The following is an 18,742-nucleotide window of genomic DNA, read 5'->3' on the forward strand; positions in this document are numbered from 1 at the left end:
ATGAATAAATGATCTTTTTTCCCATTTTATGAAGTAAACAGAAACTTCCAGGTTCAACTCAGCTGAGGATAAGAACTCAAGACTCTGGGAATTTCCTGGCAGTTCAGTGGCTAGGACTTGGTGCACTCACTGCTGGGGCCCCGGTTTCGATCCCTGGTTGGAGAACTAAGGTCCTACAAGGACTCAGACTCTCGAGATAGATTCCATGGCTTTCATGTTAGGTTAACACTTACAGTGACCTTGGGAAAATTGTCTGACCTCAGTCTTACTCTCTGAAAGATGGGGAATATGACAGTATTCCACAGGGGTGTTTTGGTGATTTAAAGTGGCTTGATATGGAATAAGAGATCACTAAATACTATTTTGGAAAAGATGATTATATTTGTGTGTGTGTGTGTTTGAGTGTCTACCCTATTGTGAGTGTAAAATGATTCTAGGACCAATTTCAAGGGGATCAGGGGCTTGTTCCACACATCCAAGCAATTATTTGCTACCAGCTGGGTGTCCTACAATTCAACTCAATTTGGATACTCTTTACCCAGACTCCACAGGTTAAGGGCTCAGTCCTAAAAGACTGCTTCCCCCCTCACCACTGCCTACTTCAGGTGACAGTCACAAGCCCAAGTTGTCACCTGTGCATCTGAATGACCAGGCTGTAGACTGAAGGTCCCAGTAACCTCCTCCTTTGGTTCAATTAATTTGCTAGAGTGGCTCAAAGAAAGCAGAGAAATATATTATTATTATTATTTTATTAGAGCAGTGGATTATTATAAAAGAGTATAACTCTTTATTATAAAAGAGTATAAGTCAGGGACAGGCAGGTAGGAGAGACACATAGGGCAGGCTGTGAGAAAAGAGCTCTGGGCTTCCATGCTCTCTGAAGACACTGCTCATCAACCCAGAAGCTCTCCAAGAGTTTGGGGGTTTTAATGAATGATGTATAGCATAGGTGTGATTACCTAAATCATTGGCCATTGGCTACTGATTCAACTTCCAGCCCCTCTCCCCTCCCTAGAGGTCAGGGGCAGGAATGAAAGTTCCAACCCTCCACTCACACAATTGATTCTCCTGGCAACCAGCTCCCATCCTTAGGTAGGGTCCAAAAGTCACCTCACTCACATAACAAAAGACACCTTATGGATTACTTAGGAAATTCCAAGAGTTTTAGGAGCTCTCTGCCAGGAGCTGGACAAAAACCAAATATATATTTCTTATTACATATCACAGGAGTACCAAACATCCAGATACTGTTATGCTACCATTGACTGTTGATCAGACTATTTGGAATGTAAGGCCCTAAAAATAACAACTATACCTCCATCATCTTGGTTCACCCAAGACTCCCTGGTAGCAGTTTACATAGTAAGCAATCAATAATGACATGAATGTAGACATATAGAGATGATGGAGTCAACCCAAGTGTTGCCTTCTAGTACTAGGAACGTTTTTTGAGCCCTTACTGTGTGCCAGCATTCACAGCATGAGTTCACTTGATCTTTACATCCACCTGACAAGGAAGGTGGTTACACCATTGTTACCATCCCACAGATGGAGACGCAGAAGCACAAAGTGAGTCATTCATTTCCTTAAGGTGACACTAGTCAGTGGCTGAACTGAAATTCAAACCCAGCCAGCTCTCTTATCCCCTATAATGGGACTAGGAACTTTCCAGATTATTCAAAAAGTGCTTTTAAAATCAGGACAAATTGAAGGAAGAGACAGCTTCTAAGGAACATAAGTGACTCCTGAGGACTGGGCAGCAGGCAGCCCAAGGACCAGTTGCTCACAGTTCTGCTGGTCTGGTTCCGCCAGTCTACACTACACAGAACAAACAGGTCCCTCCCACCCCACCCCAATCTGATCCCTCTCTTCAATCCCACTGCATATCACACCCAAAGAACAGCCCAGGAGCATGGAAAGATTGATAGACACAGTCGTGCTGAAAGCCTGTGGAACAGCTTTTCTCCAATTACATTATCAATCTTGTGCTGATACAATGCAGCATACCTGCCTGAAAAATGTCCCTTCCCAGCAGGACCTATACACAAATTTCAACTCCACAGAATCCTGAGGTACAAGGAAACAACGCATTTTACTGATTCCTGTCACAACCCTGTACATTTTTCCAGCCTCCTTTCTAAGCACTTTTTTTTTTTTCCTTTGCAAGAATGTATATTTCACCTTCAAGCAAGGTGGGTCTTTCAACCAAGGATTTTTCTCTGCCCCTCCCCTCCTCACTCTTGGTTGATCTCATGTTTTCTCCCACAGGCTCTGGCTGATAAAATTGGCGTGGGCTGCTCTCTTGTTCGTGGGGAGTACGGCAGAGCCTGGAATGAAGTTAAGCTGATGAACGAATCCCGAAAGGGAGTGATGGGGGCACTCCCTCCCCTGGAAGTTTACATAGTTGACCTCATGTTCCATCCGGGGTCCCTGATAAAGTTAAGAAGTCGCGAGGCGGATCATTACAGATTTCTCTAAATTTCCAAATGAACACAGAAGGGGTTCAAACAAGAAATGCATTATATATATCTTTCTATGAAGTTCACCAGTGGATTTTATTTCTTTAAATAAAAATCTTAGAAATGCTCTCCTTGTGTAGAAATGAGGTCACTTGGATTGGACTCAGTTGTGCTTCTGATTTCAGGCTTTTGGCAAGCAGTCTGATGAGATCATATTATGCTCAAGGAAAGCTTTTTATTCTTGAAATTAACCCACCCCACCCTTCCCATTACCTGAGGAGCATCTCTGCCCTTTGGTAATCCTGTGTAAAAAGCCCACAGTTACCGTTCACAGAAAGTGAGTGCCCTGTGACTGCCATGCTTCATGTTCAGGACACTCCAGGAAGACCTGGTTAAATAAAGTCAGTGGTCTTTCATGTCTTCAGTCACTTCCTCTCACTACCATAAAGTAAGAGTATTAATATTTTGAACATTTGTAGATCTATTTTAGTATCATAAATTCCTTTCTAAAATTTTTGGTTTATATTTTTCCAAATTTATCATTAAGAACACTGTTTCATATACTTCACTGAACTGAAAATATTCCTAAAAACTATTATCATACACGGTACTTGTCTGTGTTGACTTGGAAACATACCTTCAGTTAAAAATTCTGATTTTCTTTTTGCACATTTTCATGCTGGGTTAAAAAAATATGATTTCAAATTCACGTGACTTAAAAATTAAAGTCACGTAACTTAAAAAATTCTTTTCTGAAAAGTTTTGAAATATAAGAATAGGGTAAATCTTTGGGGAGAGATTGTTTTGTCAGTACTGAGCACAAAATGGGGAGCAAGCACGCATTCCAAACAGCAAGAGAAAATGGATCTGATATAGTATAAACATTTTCCTTATCATGCCTGAAGTCTAAAGCTAACCGTCTAATCATTTTACCAGAAGGCTTTTAAAAGTGAGTTTGATTTTAGAAATTAAGGTGAAGATTATTCTGCGTGAACCAATGTGTAATTTCAAAGAATGTGTAATTCTTTATTTCAAAATAAAGTTGCTTACATTAAAATGGTATGGTAATTATATTTATCACCCAATTTCATGAACCAGAGCACAGATTATAGGATACATACCCATCAAAGCATTTCCAAGTCTCTCTTGATGGATTACAAAGATATATAAGATGTAACAAGGTGAAAAACAAATGAGCAACAGGCATAAGTATATAAAAGAAAGTTCGACAAGGCTGACTAAGTTCAGAATTCAAAACGCATTCTGTGAAAATCCTGCATACTTGTTAGAGGTAAGTGAAAATCTGACTCGGCTGTCTAGCAGCCAGTGCAGAGGGGAATGCTGTCAGTTACATGACTGATGACAGGGTCCACTAGATAAAAGCACAGAGCAGCTTCTCAAGGGGAACAAAGACCAGGAGAATTCTTTGGGAGCTTCATACAGATGACAAATGTAATATAGAAAATAACATCTTTGAAAAACAACCTCCCGGCAAGTTCTGGAAAGAGTTTTCATAAGCCAATGGCCAAACATCAAAATGGAATGAGGGAAAAGTTCCATGCTGAGCCACTGTGATGTTGTTCAGGTAGACACGACATTTTTTAGTCTGGTACAGAGCAAACACATTCTTTTTTTTCATCTTAGAGATAATTTTGGTATACTATCTCTCTCACTTAGGTTCTAGGTAATAACTGTCCTCCACTTTTAGTAAGTAAGTTTCAGTATATCATTTCCGTGTCAAAGAAGCAGCACTGTCAATGATGGAAAATATTTTCTAGAAGCTCAAAATGATGTGTCAAATCAAATGGATATTGGCTTTTTATTGACATAAAATTATTTAAATAGTACCATATTTCTCAGCAAGATTTCCACATACTATTTGTCTGCCAAAGGCAGTAATCTGAAGATATCTGAAGATAAGAGGTAAGGAGTTTCAGGAAATACATTACCCTTTAGAACCATTCCCAGAAAGGCTATAAACCACTCACTGGTGGTTTGTTTGCTTTTTTGTTTTAACCCAGTTGAATAATACGGGTCAGATAAACTGACAATATGAAAACTATATGGAGAATATCACCATTGGGCATATTTTGGGGGAATATTTTTTAGAGCAATACAATAGTATCAAATTACTTGAGTTTTAGTATTTAAAAGTACTGTTCTTAATCTAAAATTACCTGAATATTTTTAGATAGACCACTGGCAAAAGCTTTGCTTAGACTTATACTTTTAAAGCCAGAAACATAATTATTTTAATAATAAAAGTAGACTTGACTTCAAAGGACAGCCATTGAAGTGTCAGGAATGAATATGTTAATATAGCAAATTCAGGTAAGGCCCTGGTAGAACTCACACAGTACAAAGGGCCTGTAGGATACGCCAATAAACCAAAAATTACAATTTGAAAAATGGCACTGTTGGAAAAGGTAAAGAAATGTTACTGTGGTGATTTTCCTTATAAATTTAATAAGCCTTTATTTATTGAGAAGCAATATAATAATGGTGGCAAAAAGCCCAGGTTTGTGAGTTAGAGTTGGGGATAAGTTCTGCATCTACCTTTTTCTACTTATGTGGTTTTGAAAAAATGACTCAACCTCTCTGTCTCTCAATTTACTCATCTGGAAAATGGAGATAAATGATAATGAACAGTTACATATTGTTTCCTATGTACCAGAGGCTCTTCTAAGCCTTCATTGAATCCTCCCAGGAACCCTTTGATGTATAGGTGATATTACCCATGTTTGGCAAGTGGGGCACAGAGAAGTAACTTACCTCTAGTTCACTCAGGTAGTAATGGGCAAAGCTTTAAATCTGAACCTAGTTTGTCTGTAGAGACGCTCCAGATCTATATGTCTAATAAAGCTACTGCAAGGATGAAGTAAGACCATGCATGTAAATGACATGTATGTGTGTGTGTGTGCATGGAGGAATGGGGAGGTCATGTGAGTACATGTAGGTGCTTATAGCTTTGTATTCTCTTCTCACAATGTTCTGTTCACACCTCTGTCTTTAGCATGATTTGAAGGCATTCTTTATTCTTCATGTATCTCTTAGATTAGAGGCTAGCAAATATTTTCCTTAAAGAGTCACACAGTAAATATTTTAGGCTTTGCAAGCCATACAGTTTCTATTACAACTCAACTCCACTATTGTGGCACAGAAGCAGCTGGTCGATCATACCTAGACAATAAATCTTATTTAATAAAACAGATGTGGGCCAGACTTGGCTCACAGGCCAGCTTGTCAACCCTTGCTTTAGATGGTGAGCACTTTGAGGGTAAGGACATGGAGAGAACTGTATTTAACCTAGTCCCTGGGCTTCCCCAGTGGCTCAGATGGTAAAGAATCCGCCTGCAATGCCAGAGACCTGGGTTTGATCCCTGGGTGGGGACGATCCCCTGGAGGAGGGCATGGCCACCCACTCCAGTATTCTTGCCTGGAGAATCCCCATGGACAGAGGAGCAAAGAGTCGGACACAACCAAGTGACTAAGCACTGCGCACCTTGAATAAGTGTTAGAGATGCTCACAAGGGCATTTCATCTTCTTTGGTTTCTCTGGCTTCTAAGATGGATCTACTTGATAGTAATCTGACGGATGCCAAAGCAGCTGCCTTATTTCTCAATAAGGATGAGGACAGCGACTTCCCTAGCAGTCCAGTGGGTAAGAAATCATGCTTCCACTGCAGGGGGCATGGGTTCAACCCCTAGTCCGAAATGAAGATCCCACATGCCGTGCAATGAAGGAAAAAAAAAAAAAAAACAGAAAAAAATAAGGTGAGGATAAATTTGACCTATCTAAAAAAGTAAATAAATTCCCCTATCTTTGATGTGTGAAGGGTCTGAGGTTTCACCCCAGTTGCAAGCTAAGTGCCGCCATTTTTGTTGGCATAAACATGAGATACCCAGGTCAGAGACAAAAGTTTATTCTTCATTGCTCAGCAAGCAGCATGAGACAGCATATCATATCAGGTGCCCTTGCTCTCAAGTCTCATGGACAGACCCAGGTGGATGCCTGCAAGTACGATGGGTTGTGTCCCAGGAGAGGAACCCTGAGTTCAGAGAACCTAATTTTTATGTGGGCAGGAAGCATCTACCCTTTTCACTATCTTCCCCAGGCTTGTTCACTAGCATCCTTGAAGACAGGGTCTAGAGCAAAGGGCAGTCAGGAAGCCTCTTTTCATAAGACAGAAAAGAGAGATCCAGGGAGAATTATCTCCCAATAGCTACATCACTTCTTCGAGTATGTGAGGCTTTATGGAATTTCTCATCTATAAAATAGAGATATTGATACATTTTGATACAAAATTTTTAAAATTTTATGAACATGTATAAAATCAATTCCATTTATAATTATGTTATTTCAAGAAAAGTGACAATAGATCAACTCAGTGACTCATGAGCCAACTTTTTCTTTTCTCTGGCAGCACGAAAGGAACATTAGTGAGAAAGTATGGTAGTCATCCTCAATTCCCTGGTAGCTCAGACGGTAAAGCTTCTGCCTACAATGAGGGAGACCCGGGTTCGATCCCTGGGTCAGGAAGATCCCCTGGAGAAGGGAATGGCAACCCACTTCAGTATTCTTGCCTGGAAAATCCCATGGACTGAGGATCCTAGTAGACTACAGTCCGTGGGGTCACAAAGAGTCGGACACGACTGAGCGACTTCACTTCACTTCACTTCACTTCAATCTTTGGACTATAAATTCAAATCCAAATTCAGATTAAGCCTCACCTTTTTCCCTAAGCATCCTCAAGATGCTCTCTGCTCTTCTGATGACCTGCCATGACACTGCCATTGACACTCATCTTAACATTTTCCCTCATGCTTACTGCCTGGCACTGCCACTTTCCTCATACACATGGCTACCATGTAGCAGCTGAGACCACACCTGGAATCAGAGAGACTTGGGTGCAAGAATCCTGCTTTTGCCATTCCTAATAGTGAGATGTTGAGCAAATATCTTGGCATCCTTGTCTCTAAAATGGGGATGTAGCTATAATAATGACCTCATAAGGTTGCTCTGAGGAATAAGAGGATGGACATATTCAGTATAGCTCTAAACACAGTAAGCATTTGACAACTGTTAGCTATTAAGTGTTGATCTCTTCCAGTAAGATAAAAAGCTATTTTAGGTCTGGCATCCACCTTACAGGCAGAGTGACCAGCACAGAGACAGCCTGAACAATATTTGCTGACTGTCTTTGTGTCTTAAACTAACTCACCTTAAAGACTACAATAGGGTTTTCATTTTCACATGGACCCTTTTGAAAGCCATTGTGTGGTAAAGAAAATCACTCCCATCTCAGACTCCCTTTTGCGTTTCAATGGAGAGGGTACAGTCAGTGATCCACAGCTACTTTTGAACTTGCTCTACAGGAAGTGAATATGCAGTGAGCATTTCTGCTCACTGTCTTTGAAGTTCATGGTTGAAATCATTCCCCATGATGCCTCTCTCTTCTTTTTTTTTTTTTTAAAGTAATTTTATTTATTTTTGGCTGTGCTGGGTCTTTTTTGCTGCATGGGCTTTTCTCTAGTTGCGGCAAGTAGGGGCTACTCTCTAGTTGCAGTTTTCAGGCTTTTCATTGCAGTGGCTTCTCATTGCGGCGCACAGGCTCTAGAGCTCGTAGGTTTCACTAGCTGCTTTGTGTGGGCTCCCCGGCTCTAGAGCACAGGCTCAATAGTTGTGGTGCAAGGGCTTAGTTGCTCCATGGCATGTGGGATCTTCCCAAACCAGGGATCAAACCCACGTCTCCCGCTCCTGCATTGGCAGGCTGATTCTTTACCACTGAGCCACAAGGGAAGCCCTGCCTCTCTTTTCTTTTGATTGCATAGTCTTTACTTTGAGAAGAATGTCGAAAATCACAGATGAATCCACTTATACCTATACTCTCAAGTCATTTATCTGCTAAATTGTTGATGGTCATGATCCTACATATACAATCTTCTAATTGTGAAGTCATGCCCCCATCACCAACACCTTGCCTACCCCCAGGATGTGATCTGTGTGTGGCCTCTTCTCTGGGAAAGGACATAACATTATTTCCACGGCTTGATGACTTCTTACTGCTGCTTGGTCCAGCTTGTCTGTGATTTTGAAAGACTCATCTTGCATATTTCCCTCTGAAAATACTACTGGTTTGTATGGTTAAGACTACTTAGTGTCTTTTTAACTTGCTAACCATGCATAATGCTCCCAATTGGCTCAACCTTTCCACTAAGCTGAACCGACACGTGGGGCAGGCCCTAGATTTTACAAGTCCCCAGCAACAAGCATCCACTTTAGGAATATATTTCAGTTACGAGCATCTGGATCTGATCTCATCAGGATGAGCTAAGAGCCACCCGCTTCCTTTTCTAACTGGTAGGTATCAGCTCCCAAGCTCTGCAGACAGTCCGACTCTATCTTGAGAAAGTCCCAGTTTGTTTTACACAAGAACAGCTGGCATACAAATGGAATCGAGCACTTTTAAGTAGTCATTAATCACAGTGATGAGAACAGCTGAAACAAACAGTGTCCCCTAAGTACTTACATATCTGACATACAAATCGAGTGATAGTCCAATTAGTTTATTTACGGGTTCCTTTCTTTGAAAAATCTGAATTAGTGCCTATCTTTTCCTTTCATTTCATAGTCTTCACTTTTAGAAAAACTTTGAAAAATCCAGATGAATGCACTTATATCTGTATTATCAAGTCATGTATCTGCTAAATCAATGAGAGTCATTATCTTGCATAGAGAATTTTCTAGCTGTATGATTTCATTTGTCTGGCTTTCTAGAAAAAAAATTAATTTCTTTTTATCAATACAAATAAAAGAGAGACAGATAGGAAGAAAGATAAATATGCTGGTTCTTTAGATGCTTATAGAATAGAAAGCTTGGTTTGTATTCTTTGTATGCAATTATTTACTTCTTTGAGAACTAGGATGAAAGGGAAAAAAAATGAACTGCTGAATGAGATAGGGAGACTTGCCTTGTGCAGTTTTTTACTTTTTCTAGCTAATAGGAGAATTAAAAAATCAATAAAAAGGAAGCTAAGAATTGCTAGAAATGGACTGTAGGCTCCCTCTCAGAAGTAACAATATGGAACACATACTAGCTGGCCCTGGAGAAGGGCATGGCAACCCATCCAGTGTTCTTGCCTGGAGAATCCCATGGACAGAGGACCCTGTGGGCTACAGTCCATAAGGTCGCGTAGACTCTGACACAAGTGAAGTGACTTAACACACACATGCATCCTAGCTGGCTTTAAGCAGTGGCACGGGGAATTTCCTTGGTGGTTCAGTGGCTAAGACTTAACCTTCCAAGGCAAGGGGTGTGAGTTCAGTCCCTGGTTGGGGAGTTAAGATACCACAGGCTTCACGGCCAAAAAACTGAAACATAAAACAGAAGTAATATTGTAAGAAATTCAATATTTCTTATATTTCTTATTGAAATCTTTCTTATAAGAATTCTTTTAAAAGATCCACATTAAAAAAAATAATAAATAAAAAAAAAAATAAAAAGATCCACATTAAAAAAAAAAAAATGAGTGGCACAAAAATTAACAACAGGAAAGCCCTCTCCCCTCCAGGCCCAGGATTCATGATTGCTAACTAAACATTATTGGTGAATTAAAAACATTTACAGGATAACTCAAATGCTCTCTTCTGACACATGTTCTTTATGAAATGAGTGCCCTGGGACTCAGAATCGCCAAGTCTGATGCTGTTACAACATCACGTTTAGAGGATATGCTCACGAATGTGAAATCCCACAGAAAAGAAAGGAAGAAATGAAGAGGGTCACGGAAAATCTCTTAATACAGACTGTCTGCTTAGTTTCAGGTTTACCACTGAGTTATTGGCACAGTCCCAGAGGCCTGGGCTGGGTGAGGGTAGGGGGATGGCATCTGGCTGAGAACCTAGTCTGGAGCCTTAACATAAATCACCCGGGAGAGAAGCCAGGTCTGCCTTCAGCCTGCCACTGACTGAACTTCAGGTCCCTTGGAGTCAGAGGTCTTGGAAAGTGACTCCTCCAAGGACATGTTCTGGTATCATTTTTCACGTACAGTTGGCACCACTGTCAAAGAGGCCATGTAGGAAGGGTGCAAAAACACACAGAGCTCAGCTATGAACTAAACCTCCACAGAGAAGGGCAGAGTCAGTCTTTGATGAGCACCTCAAAGTGTTTCTTCAGCTCATGTTTTCACATCCAAGGCTAAGTGTGGGTATTAAGACCTTAATCCAAGCAGGAGACTTGAAAGGAACTGTTCCTCAATTTTTTAAAAAATTTGAACTAAACTTTTGTTTTAATGTGTGTTCATGTCTATAAAAAGACAATTAAAAATACATGAACTAAATTGTTTAGGAAATTTGAGAATGTCTTGGTTGTGAATGCCTTCAGCTTTAAAGTTTTATTATTTCACCTTTGTTGTTTGCTGAAAGCAGGGCTGAGAACATGTGATTCCAAAATACAGCAACTTGGCAAACTGAATATTTTTAGCTGAAGGAACCTGAGAAATGACAGGTACAGGCAGGTCTCCCTGACCTTCTCCATCACCCTGAACCTTGTGTGAGAGGCAACCTCCTTATACCAGGAGGAAAGGAGAGTCCTTATCTCCCAAGATCAAGGGACTCACAGGACTCTGAACAAACAGACCTTGATAACTTACCCTCAGGCTTCTCTGGTGGCTCAGTGGTAAAGAATCTGCCTGTAATGCATGAGACGCAAGTTCAACCCCTGGGTTGGGAAGATCCTCTGGAGAAGGAAATGACAACCCACTCCAGTATTCTTGCCTAGGAAATTCCATGGACAGAGGTGCCTGGTGGGCCACAGTCCATGGGGTCGCAAAAGAGTCGGACATGACTTAGCGACTAAACAACTTCCAGTTTCCTACAATTAGCTCATATCCTTTTCTCTCATCAGTGTTTCCCCACAAATTCTAGTCTCCATCAAACCTAGAATGAAAACTCTCAGGCTTCACCTGTCTTGGTGTCTTCATTTCCTTATGAAAGCTCTTTTGTAACGTAAGGCTTATATTAAATAAATGTATATGAAAGATTAAAAACTATCTATGCCACAAGTTCCATACTTTAGGCCAGGGGTTGATAACATTTGTTGCAAATTTGAGACAACATATACCCAAATATTTATTGGGAAGTGTCTCTTAGATTTCCCAACCCATTAAAAGCTGAAAAAAAAATCCTTGCAAAATTTCAATTTTGTATGAACTGATCTTTGATGTTGTTAGAAAGGTCTTCCAGTCTATGGGCAATTGTTTTCCAGCGTAATTGAAAATCTTCCACTTTTTGTAAATTATCACTTTTAGTAGTTTCCTCACAAGTTTCTTTAAATTTTCAATAAGTGAAATAATAATTCCTTTTATTATCTATCAAGAAATGGTTCTATGTATGTATGTGTAAGAATCTGAGCCATTTCATAGCTGGCCAGGTTCTATTAAAAATCTTTAAAATTTTTATTGACTGATGTTCAATTCTGATATCAGGTGACAAATTTAGTCAATTATTTTTTGACTTGAAGAGGAACTTATCATATTTGATATAAATTTCTCTGTTTTTCTATTATCTTTTTTAAAATAAAACAGAAAACTTCTTTGTTTTATTCTGCAGCAAATTGCAATTGCCATTCACAGTGAAGTTTAAAATGTTTGTTTTCCAGTCTCTGCTTTTCTTTTCTATTCTGATCTTAATATTAGTTTTGCCATCTCCACTCAATTCAGGATCAGTAGTCTGCTTTTAAGTTTTTAAAATTTGTTCATATTTATTTTTATACTAAAAAATAATTCCATTGTATTATAATTAAAATACTAGCAAGTATTTCAATTTAATTATCAACTAAGATTTACACAGTTGTCACAATAACTGGAGCTGTCAGAAAAAAGTATTCCCAAGAAACATGCACACCAAAAATAAAAAATAAAATAAATAAAAATAAATGTCTATGTCTTTCTTTTGTTAATCTGCATTTGTCAGTCCAATTTATAGGGACCGAGCTAGAGACCCAGGAAGGTAGTGTGAAAAGACTTTTTCTTCCCTTGCACTGAGGTGGGCCGACTTGAGTGGGTTTGCCTACTTTCTTGTCTTTATAGATTTATGCCACTGGGATAATTAATCACTAAAATACTTGGACCTTGAAAATATTTGGATGATGGGTTTCCAGTGGGCACCAGTATTTGTTGGTATGCTATTTTTATTCTTGGTATTTGGGAATATGGTTTCCACAGGGAGTAATATTTATACCTCTCCTCAAGCAACTGAATCACTCACTCCCCAGTCTCCTAATTACGGATGTAAATTGTTGGCACATTATAATTAGCATAATGCCTGGAAAGGGTATTCTATTATAATTATTTTTTAAGACTTTACACACAGATGTAAGCAAAATTTGAAATGACCATCTGCAGACAGAATGGTGGAAGACAATGTGGGTCATGGTTATAACCAAAGGCCATCACTGAACACCCAGGTTCTTAGCTTGGCCCTGCTACCCACTGACCGGATGGTCTCAGGCAAGCGACTCCCTGGCCCAGAGTTTCTTTGCCTGAAAAATGGCAATGACAATGGCTCCATTCTCATTGGGGTGCAGAGAGAATTATATGGATGAATAATCATAAAGCAGGAAAAAAACAAGTAAGAAAGAAAAGAAAACAGTGCCTGCCACAGAGAAAGCACCAGATGAACGTTCGCCCTTTCTGGCCAGTTCATGCCGTGCCCAGAGACCCAGATTTTCAGACATAATCAATAGAAAGCGGAGTCTGCAGGTAGAAACAATTCACAGCCTGCTTTCATTCAGTGAGGGCTGCCCTGGATGTAATGAGAACAGTCCATCAAAACACCTCCCAGACCAACCGGAAAACCTCCTTCCTCTCCTCACCCAGGCTTGTAAGGGTGAGCTAGGGTGAGGACAGGCATGCCCTCTCACTTTTGCATCTAAAAGTAAGACTAGCAAAACCTCCAGTGGTTTCTGACAGCCCCAGGAGTACGATAAAAGGTTTCTTTTTTCTTAAAAGAAAAATCACTTTTAATCACTCAGTGTCAGGAGATGGGACTGACTCTGTTGTCAAACACCTGGAGACTCTGGTTCCCTTTTCTTCCCCCACTGCAGAGTAAGGACTGGAGGAGGCAAGAGCCTTGACAGAACCCTTGAAACTCAAGGGCGGGGGAAGAGCCAGAAAGGCCAGTGTTTCCTGACCTAGGGCTCCAGACAACTGTTGGGCTTCCCAGGAATTCAGCACTGCCTGCAAAGTGGGGAGCATCTCCACCTTCATACTTGACGCCTCCAGGTGCACCCCTGGCAAACCCTCTGGTAGGAAAGCTGCTTTCCTTCCACTCTTCCCTCCCAGCCTTCCACCCCCACCCCTCATCAGAGCCTGCTCTCCAGGGCCTGTCAATTCCGAAGCCTTCTTCCCAGAATAATGATCTCCTCATCCAGGCTGTAAAAGACACCTTCTAGGAGAGTCTGCATTTTTAAAATCATAAAAAACTTGAAACTGAATGAATGACTCTTGAATTGTGGAATTTCAAGTATTGGTGAACATATACAAGACGTATTATTTTGTTTTTAAGAGATACCTGCTCGTTCTACACAGTATGGAAACGACTGCAAAGAAGAAAAGCATTTTTCTATCAAACTAGAGTATTTGTGTTTTGATATATTCCTTTCCATTCTATTAATCTGGACTTTAAAAAATGCAATGACCTGCTGAATATGCAGATTTTGTTCCTAATCTGCCCCTCTCCCCACCCCACCCCACCCCGCCCCCACACAGAGCACACTTATTTAGGAAGGATATTGGGGAGAAGGGTGGGGACAAGGGAGCTCCTCCCAGCAGAAGGCAGCCTTGGGCGTTCAGAAGTCTCCCCACAACCCCCAGCTCCCTGCCCTGGGTGCAGCCGCTGTGCCTCCCCCTGTTCAAGGGCTAAGCAGCAAGAAACAAAGTGGGGAGAAAAGAACTTGAAAGTGCTACATTTCCTATGTCCTCTCCCTGTGCTCTGAGTCACTGGCCCTTTCTCAGAGGCCTTGGCTTTATGGAATAGCAGCCACAACCCGTGACAAGCTGGGTGATAAATAGGATATTGATGGGCAATTACCTGACACCAAATAGCTCCATAAATCAATGTGCTGGAAGCTGGTACCACAGTCAAGGGCAGCTCTCAGCGAAGGCAGGCCCCACAGCCCTGCAAGGGTTGGCTGGGGAGCAGAGGCGGCTTTCTGAGCACCTTGTAGAGGATGGGAGATTTGCTCGGTGGGGAGCAAATGGCCCCACCCCTGCCATGCTGCAATGCCAGGGTGTGGGGAGTCACTGGCGGGGTTCCAGCTCTGCATTCCTGTCTCTGCACTTTCCTGCAACTGCCAGCTCCATACCTCCTGACCTCTGCCAGGACTGAGAGCCTTAAAAATAGTGTTTCAGATTCTGAAAGTAATACATCCTCACTGTAGAGAATGTAGAGAACTTTAAAAATGTAGACCAATATACAAAGAAGCTACTGTCACCCACAGTCCCATGACCAGAGGTAACTAATCACTGTTAGCTTGTTGTCCCCTTATGTGTGTGCTTAGTCACTCAGTCATGTCCAACTCTTTGCAACCTCATGGACTGTAGCCCACCAGGCTTTTCGGTCCATGAAATTTTCCAGGTAAGAAATACTGGAGTGGGTTGCCATTTCCTCCTCCAGGGGATCTTCCTGATCCAGGGATCAAACCCACATCTCCTGTGTCTCCTGTATTGACAGGTGGTTTCTTTACCACTGTGCCCCCTAGAAAACCCTTTGTCCCCTTAAAGATTTTAAAAAATAATTATGCTACCCATCATCCTGGATGCTAAGAAGTGGTACATTTCTATCCTTCTCTCCCACCCAAGAACACCCTCTCAAGGACAAAGCTTTCCCCTAACCCCTACCCCCATCTCAGAGCCAACTCAGCTTTCCCTTGCTCAAAAGGCACAAAACTCAATTTCAGGCAGCCACTTTCTTGCCCAGAAGCTTCTAGCTGCCCTGATGCCTGAGCTCTAAGTCCTCCCTGTGCTGTGCTTAGTCGCTCAGTTGTGTCTGACTCTTTGAGACTTCCTGGACTGTCGCCTGCCAGGTTCCTCTGTCCATGGGGATTCTCCAGACACGAATACTGGAGTGGGTGGCCATTTCCTTCTCCAGGGGATCTTCCCAACCCAGGGAACGAACCCAGCTCTCGTGCATTGCAGGCAGATTCTTTACCATCTGAGCCACCAGGGAAGTCCTCCCTACTCAGTCTTATTCAGGTATGACAGAATGTATCACCCCAGCCACAGACTGTCCCCACATCCCCAACAGAAAAAATGTCTTCCCACAAACAGAAACAAAACCAGAAAGCTTAGACATCTGGTCTTAAGGATATATACTTCAGAAACTCCAAGCAGAACTGTTTACAGAAGAGAAGGTCGCCACAGAAAACCTTGACAGTCCTGTCTCCCGGGAACCTCCTTCCTGGGACGAAAAGAAGACAGAACAAAGGCCCTATTCCCTCTGCCCTAAGGGAGCCACTTAGAAATAATAAATGAAATGAGATACCATGATTTAATAAAGTCCCCTAATATAGTTATTTTGCAGATAATCACTGAAGCTTCTCAAAAAAACTCCTTTAGACAAAATTTTAAATACACAAAAAGCAGGAATTGCCCCCAGATGAACACTCCTTGGGAAGTGTGCATCTTTTAGCCAGTCTGTGTTAGACCAATCCAGGGCACAGAAATTTTGACTTGCTGTGGGGCCAGAACTCATTTCTTATAAGGTTCCTTCCCAATTATAGCTGACATGGAATTTACGCCTGTGTTCATAGTCACGCAAGCATGTCTTAATGAAAAACACACCTTCTTGGGCCCTCTAACAAAATCAGTCCCTCAGCAGGAGAGTGAGAGCTTGTCTGCCATTCTGCATGGAAATGCACATTTGCATGCTAATTACGCAGAAAGCTCCTCCAATTCACTGAGGTGTTATGGAAATACTAGGTCAGAATTCTAGAAGTCCCCCATTTTGCTGTCCGCATCCACAGAGAAGAGCAGGAACTGAGGATGGTTTAGCAGGAAGCAACTGGAATACAATTTATTTTTAGTCATTTAAAAAATCCACTTTAGCTGAATTAATCATGTCCGGATTAAGCAGAGAACGCTCTCTTGGAGTTATGCTGATTGTGGATCAGAGCAGACAGCTTATTCTTCTTCCCGTCATTTACAGCTTAAGGAGGCCCCGAATAGAGGAAAATACAAACATCAAAACTGGCAGACTGCTCCACAGAGCCACAGAACCACCACAACTCCAAAAGCTCTGTTCAATAGCTTAAAAGACATTGTCTTCAAATAGGGTTATAATCGAAAAGAATTATTTTCGATGGAATAAAATGAAGCTGCATCTCTGCAGCAAAGTCAATCTCTGAATACAATTTGAAAACTGCTTCCTTTGGAGGAAAACAAGGGAAAGATGGGGGACCTACTTTTACTCATGCATATAAATGAGACGTAAAAGGCTCTTTGGTTTTCTTTTCTCCTTCCTCTATATTTGCAGGTGATGGGCGACATTATTTCCCTTTTCAGGAGGAAGCTGTTTCTTTTGTTCTACCATTTTTCTGTTTTGCCTCTGGAAGGTTTGGCCACCCTGAGGATGCCGGAGGGAAATGGATGTTTTTCGCACTATTTCTTAGACTTTGACCATTGGTGATTTATGTTCTGACTTCTCTCCATTGGTACTAACCTTTCATCTGTTCTGAATGTTCTTTCACAGACTTGTGAGATTCCCTCTCAAAGCAGCGTTCCCATATTAACCAGAAACTCCTAGAAGGCAGGGATAGTGTGCCTGCCTTCTCATCCTTACTGGATCCAAAATCAGCCCAACCCAACTCTCCTGGAACTAGAGGCCTGGATGGAGGGCACAGGCAATAACAGATAGCCACGGTACTGATGCCCTCCAGTTCAAAATCTGTCTCTCAAAATTGTCTGCATTTCAAATCTTGAATTAAAATAGTCGATTAAGTTCTAAGAAAACACATTCCCTGTTTTGAACTGTTTCATAGGCAGTGTCATTGAACTCTCAAAACCAAGGATCCTAACTAAGTGTGCATGGAGATGGATCAGTAATGAAGAAGGCAGGGTATTGAAACATGCAGTGTAGACTGTGTGACATATGTCTATACTGAGATATTGACTTAGCACTTTCTGAACACCAGTCAAGAGTATACAGGGTTATTCGAATTTTTTCCTCTACAAAATGGTGGAAACATGAGCAAGACAATAAACATTCTGGCAGTTGTCTTTGCATAGTAAATATTGTGTAATGGCCACTATTTACATAGAAGTGTAGAGTTTGGACTAGTCCTGGGGGTTGATTCAGATTCAGTTTCACCCACGTCTTGCAATCCAAGATTCCAAGCCACTTACAAATATGAGGGCTCATCAAACTAGGGATCTGAGGATTGTGTCTTATTAACCAACAGAAATTTATTCTTCCACTAAACCCTCATCTCCTCCTCTATTATTTATTTGTAAAACAATTATGGAGAACTTATTATTGGATAATTATTTGAAACAGTCACCTAAAAAAGATTACACTGGCCCAGAAATTAGATTATTTCTTCCCATTGACAAAGATTATTTTCCTTAACCAAAATTTAGCCTTGTCTAGTTGTAGCCAAAATCCTACTAAGTTGGTTCAGCAAGAATCCCCTCACCCTTGAAATCTAATCAAATTCCTCATTCCCCATTTTTGACATTTCATCACCCAGCCTGCTTCTAGCAAGAAATCTGTTGGGTGGGTTTAGTGAGAATCTCCCTTGATTTATCTCAACAGAATGATTTCTATTCATTTCCAAAGCAAACCATTCAATATCATGGTAATCCAAGTCTATGCCCCTACCATTAATGCTGAAGAAGCTGAGGTTGAATGGTTCTATGAAGACATACAAGACCTTCTAGAACTAACACCAAAAAAAGATGCCCTTTTCATTATATAGGGGACTGGAATGCAAACATAGGAAGTCAAGAAATACCTGGAGTAACAGGCAAATTTGGCCTTGGAGTACAGAATGAAGCAAGGCAAAGGATAATAGAGTTTTGCCAAGAGAACACACTGGTCATAGCAAACACCATCTTCCAACAACACAAGAGAAGACTCTACACATGGACATCACCAGATGGTCAATACCGAAATCAAATTGATTATATTCTTTGCAGCCAAAGATGGAGAAGCTCTATAGAGTCAGCAAAAACAAAACTGGGAGCTGACTATGGCTCAGATCATGAATTCCTTATTGTCAAATTCA

General features: G+C 41.1%; 1 protein-coding gene across 1 annotated transcript in view; it reads left to right on the forward strand.

Annotated features, from left to right (window-relative positions):
* The window catches only part of ARMC3 (armadillo repeat containing 3), an 86,756-nt gene extending 83,992 nt beyond the window's left edge, over positions 1–2,764 (forward strand). Inside the window, exon 18 of the mRNA XM_043884151.1 lies at positions 2,269–2,764. Within this exon, the coding sequence (XP_043740086.1) occupies positions 2,269–2,478 (210 nt within the window). The 3' untranslated portion in view covers positions 2,479–2,764. The remainder of the gene's footprint in view (positions 1–2,268) is intronic.
* Positions 2,765–18,742: the final 15,978 nt, after the last annotated feature.

Source organism: Cervus elaphus, chromosome 23, assembly GCF_910594005.1.
Source record: "Cervus elaphus chromosome 23, mCerEla1.1, whole genome shotgun sequence".
Taxonomy (NCBI): Eukaryota; Metazoa; Chordata; class Mammalia; order Artiodactyla; family Cervidae; genus Cervus; species Cervus elaphus.